This window comes from Cajanus cajan, chromosome 1 (genome assembly GCF_000230855.2).
Source record: "Cajanus cajan strain Asha chromosome 1, NIPB_CcT2T_4, whole genome shotgun sequence".
Classification (NCBI taxonomy): domain Eukaryota; kingdom Viridiplantae; phylum Streptophyta; class Magnoliopsida; order Fabales; family Fabaceae; genus Cajanus; species Cajanus cajan.
This window is the reverse complement of record NC_138517.1, coordinates 85,395,123-85,400,423: the sequence shown is the minus strand read 5'-3', so window position 1 is coordinate 85,400,423 and position 5,301 is coordinate 85,395,123. Positions and strand designations below refer to the sequence as shown.

At 31.3% G+C, this 5,301-nt stretch overlaps 1 protein-coding gene across 1 annotated transcript; it reads right to left on the bottom strand.

Annotated features, from left to right (window-relative positions):
* Positions 1-242: 242 nt before the first annotated feature.
* Positions 243-3,816, bottom strand: LOC109788916 (GDSL esterase/lipase At1g29670). Its single transcript, XM_020347783.3, has 5 exons — positions 3,437-3,816; positions 3,030-3,154; positions 2,680-2,925; positions 859-1,105; positions 243-639 (listed from the first exon to the last, which is right to left on the bottom strand). Exons 1-5 carry the CDS (start codon positions 3,687-3,689, stop codon positions 371-373), a joined length of 1,140 nt encoding a protein of 379 aa, XP_020203372.1. The 5' UTR covers positions 3,690-3,816; the 3' UTR covers positions 243-370.
* Between the last annotated feature and the right edge of the window lie 1,485 nt (positions 3,817-5,301).

The window sequence follows — 5,301 nt, the reverse complement described above, 5'->3', positions numbered from 1 at the left end:
CTAAACCCTAAACCGGACAATACATATGCGAATGGAATTTAGAGCGCCTGTTTTTATTTATACACTATCAAAACCTAGGATTACGTGTGTGTTACTTCAATCCCACCCAACATAGGGTTCGTTTGAATTGTTTTGGAAAAGAGTTCTCAAAAGTTATTTTAAACTCGTGGAACATATATGCCTAGTCCTACATGCTTTTCGTGACAGCTTACAAGAATCAAGTAATTAAAATACAATACATATTGGATGAAATTTGAGGTAGGATATCCAATTTACTCATTAATTTGGTGGTTGAACACAGTAGCATGCCATTACTTAGTACATATTCAACTCAGAGTTTATTCAGGTACATATGATAACAAGAACTCATTCAGTGCATGGCACTAAGTTTTGAAATGGACTCCACCAATTCCATTTTAATTTCAGTGTCAACCAGGTGCAGGATATCCACTGGGTATGCTGTGGCTGGATCAGTGGTAGAATTATAAGATGTTATTGCATTGAGTAGGTTCCATGCCTCTGTGGGATGGACTCCATCAAAAAACACATAGTCACTCCTATTATAGCACGCCTTTTCATCAGGAATACAATCCCCTAATAACCCCCATCCACAGCAACCAGCATCCGAAACCAAAAAAGCTGACACACATGCATTATATTTCGTTATTTATGATATATTATACGATAGGATATGCTGAACCATATGTGTTTTTTATTTATTGCTGATCAGAATTAGAGTTTTATTTTAATAATATGTGTGATAAATAATTTTATTAAATGTCAATACATATTATAAAAATAAAATCAATTGATTTTAACATGTGGATCGAAGAATAAGAAAATTTTACTAGTTATTACCATCTGTGTTGCTCAACTGAAGGGCCTTTAATGCAGTGTCTATAAAGATGAATTTGGAATTAGGAGAGAAGTCGTTATTGAATTGATCCACTAGAGCTTTAAGATTGTTATTGAACATGATTGCAGCAGCATTAAGCTCTTCAACACAAGATCCATTTGTCCCATAAGAATATATTTCAGCTAGAGTGCATCCTAAAAGGCCCAACCCTGCCAACACATACTTTCTCGCTCCAACGTCATGCAAAACCTGCCCACAAAAATCAAATAGCTCAGCTCAAACCATCATCATATCATAAGTGGTGCAGCTTCAATTGACATGCTACTATTATTATAGTTAAATTTTAAGAAAAATATTCTCATGTATATTATTAATTATTATACGAAACTTTGCACGAAATATATATCCATCAATGATAAAATAAAAAAGTTTTAAAAAAAAGTAATTTTACTCACAAATATGTTAATTATAGTTTCCTAATTTATAGAAAATTAAATCCTTGATTTATGAAAAAAAAATTATGATTCCCTTAAATTAAGTAAAAAAATATTTCAACATTCACCCTCAAATTGGTGCATTGATGTTTCACATACCCAATTTATCTACAACATTTGAAAACACTTGAGATGAAACTGTTTTAGTCAAGATATCTGTTAATTGATCCTTTGATTGTATCCTTGATAACTCTTCTCATCCAATTTCTCCTTTATGAAGAATCTATCTACTTCCACATGCTTCATACGATCATTTTCAATTAGGTTGTGAGTTACATCACATAGAGCCTTATTATCATAATACAATTGAATTGGTTGCTCAAGTGGATAACTCAAATTTGATAGGAGAAAACTTAGCCATGGTGCTTTATATAACCAAAGAGTCATCCCTCTAAGTTCAACTTCTACACTTGAACGTGAAACAACAACATTAATTTTTTATTTTTTCATGTGACAAGGTTACCTCCAACAAAAGTAAAGTAACCTAAAGTAAATTTTATCATCTATAGATCTAGCCCAATCAATGTCTATATATACATTCACACTTTGATTATTTCCATTTTTTTTTAGAACAAAATTCATTTCCCCACAGTAGACTTTAAATATCTCAAAATACGTATAACAATATTTATATGTTTCTCTTTGACTAACAATACTCAAAGCATAAGCAAGGTTTGGCCTTGTGTGTGCTAGATACATCAATCTTTCTACAAGTTTCAATACCCATGATACATGTATCAATGGTGAGTGATCCATTTAGAATGGATCTAGATAGCTATGATATCATCATTTAAAATAGTGAATTTGAGCTTAATTCAATCATACAAAATTAGTATGTTAAATAAGGGGTGTTCTCTACTTATATATTTTTTAATTGTCTTATCTATAGTGAATGTGGAACTTAAATTTTTTCCAATACTGGTACCAAGTCAAAGTTTAAAAAGAATATTTTCATGTATATTATTTATATATGAAACTGTGCAAGTAATCATCAATTATAGAGAGAGAGAAAGCTAAAAAAAAATAAAGTAACTTTGTTCATGAATCTGCTAACTATAATTTCTTGGTTTACAGAAAATTAAATTCTTTATTTACAAAAAAAAAAAAAAAATTATTGAATCCCTTAAATTAAGGAAAAAATATTGCAACAATTATTCCAGTGATGTTATATCCACCAACTATTATATTCCTAATACTTAATGTCTTGAAAACATAAAATAAAATATTCTATCCTTATCATACAAAACAAATAAACTGATTAGTAGAAGGATCTACGATTGAATTATTCATATTCTAATCGTTTGTGAAGCAGAGAAATTGAATACATACCTGCAAATTCTGAGATAACTCTTCAATCAGAACTTGTGTATACTGTTCAGGAGTGTAAATGCTGCTTGTTGGGTAGAACTGGGGAACGAAGTAATTGTCCATGTAATCATTGCTGCCTATGTTCACATAATACAAGCACTTTTCAAGGTATTGTTGAGCTAATTCAGGACTTCCAAGTCTGGAAGCAATTTGAGAAACTATGGCTCTGTGATTTTTTAACTGCAATCCCAAGCTGATAGTAGCACCCTGCATTGCATAGCATGCATGAGAATTGTGACATAAGCACTCTAGTCATCTACCATAAATCAATTGAAGAAAAACTAGAAAGAACTAGACCCTTTGATTTATACCCAATGTGTGCCGGTTTCAACGCGTATTCCAGCTCCACCTGATGCATAGTTCACACCTTTAAGTATGTCTGAACCACTAGTGTTTGCAAAGGGTGGGATGAATTTCTCAAATCCCAGAAATTGAGCTGCAATTGTAGAACTTCAGTCTTAGCTTGAACATAAAGCACAGGGCAAGAGAAAAAACACTTTGCTCTATAAATAAATACGGTTTTTATTCTTTCAGCACTATTAAAAAAATGCTTAGTTAACATATACACAAGGTAGTCCATCCAAGAACATGATCCCTATAATTAATAACTAGATTTGAATAAAATAAATAAATCTTTGATAGCAGCACTGAATGCTCAAATTAAAAATAAAAATTAATAAAAAAGGAGATTGGAGGTCTCATTGTAGAGAAATGTTACTAATTATGTCAATTTCTGTTCGGCCATTGGTAAATCTTCCGGTTGGTCCTGTTGGGAAATCAATCCCGTATGGTTTGTAATTAGATTTTGCAGAAGTTGGAAGATCATTGTTGTTTCCACTATCTGATAAAGAGTCCCCAAAGATAAAAAGGCAAGGCACTTGGGGTACCCCATGAACACAATGTTGCATGTAGTTTGCAACCAAGAAAAGAAGCAGCATAACCAACCATGTCTTGGTTTCTCGAGCCATCATCTCTAACCAGAGGAATTGATGAGGCAAAAAGAGATTGGCTTATGATTCAATAATAAGGAACAAGACTAAAGGTGGGTATATAGTAGGGTGGTGTGGCTATCATAGAAACAAAATATAGAAACAGTGATGCAATGCACAATGATTGGTTTGGCAATGGCACGTTTAACGGTAGGGGTGGGAAAAAAAACTAAACTAAACTGAACTCAACTGAACTGGTGGTGAACTGTATTATAAAAAACTAAACTGTTTGTAAAAAAATTGAACTGAACTGTTTAAAAAAAATTAAACTGAACTGAACTATTGTAAAGTTGAACTGTACTGAACTATAAAAACTGAACTGAATTATAAAAATTAAACTATTTTTATAAAAGAATAAAAATTAAATGTGTTTAACATGTTATGTCTTAATGGATTAGCTCGATAGTCTAATAATCAAAACTTTAGAAAAAAAGTGATCTAAAAAAATTGTATCAATTTTGTCGAACTTAACGAATCAATTGAGCTATGTTGAACTACTTATTTTTAGGCTTAAAATTTACTGAGTTTGTTTGACTTAATTTTATATTTTTTTCCTTTGAAAATTTTAAATAAAATGGAAAATAAAGTAAAGTTGGTAAATGTGTCCTATTTTGATAAATCAATGAGTCAAAATTGTTCAATTCAAAATATTATAACAGTTTAGTGCAGTTTAAATTATAGTTCAGTTCAAGTTTTTATAGTATAGTTCAGATCAGTTTAATGACACAAAAGAATAGTTCAGTTCAGTTAATCTGAACTAATATTTAGTTTAGTTCAGTTCATATGAACTACTTTTAAGTTCAATATAATTTTTATAAATTCAGTTTAATTCAGTTCGTTTTGCCCACCCCTATTTAACACACTTAAAATAAAAAACAAATGTCTAGGTACAGCAATGAGAGCATCTATTTTATTATTGAGTTTCTGACTGGGCGTCATTATTGCAATTGTGGTGCATGTAAATGTGAATTGACTGTCATATAAAAACGTGTGGCTAAGATATTTTCAGTACAATCAGAGAAATTATTGACCTTCACTTTGCTCGTGAATCAAAAATGGTGGAATTGTTTACAACACTCATATCACATCTTAAACTTAACTGGATGGACCCATGATGCATGCCTGTTCAGACCACTTCATGAAATCTGATACGGTCCACCATGGCAGATAGAAGATGTTGGAATTCAGATCGAAAAGATGTTAATATCAACTCTCAAGACACCTTGATTAATTATCTACATGGACGTGGCAGTTTCTTAGACTGTAGACACGATTAGACTTACCACCCACTCCCTACTCAGCTATTATTGTGATTTAATTTTAACGTACCATAAAGGAGTGGTGATGTGAGTAGGCATGGCAAATAAACACGTGAGTAATATACAAATCTATTCTGACTTTGACAGGTTAGTTTGATCGGGTATGGATATGAATACAGATAAAATTTGATATGTTAAATTGGGTATGGGTACAAGTACGGGTATATATATACATGTACCGTATCTGTTTCTAATTGAATTATATTAAAAAAATTTAATATTTTATTATGTGTAATTATTTATTTTAATGTGAAACATTTATAGTATTTTAATTA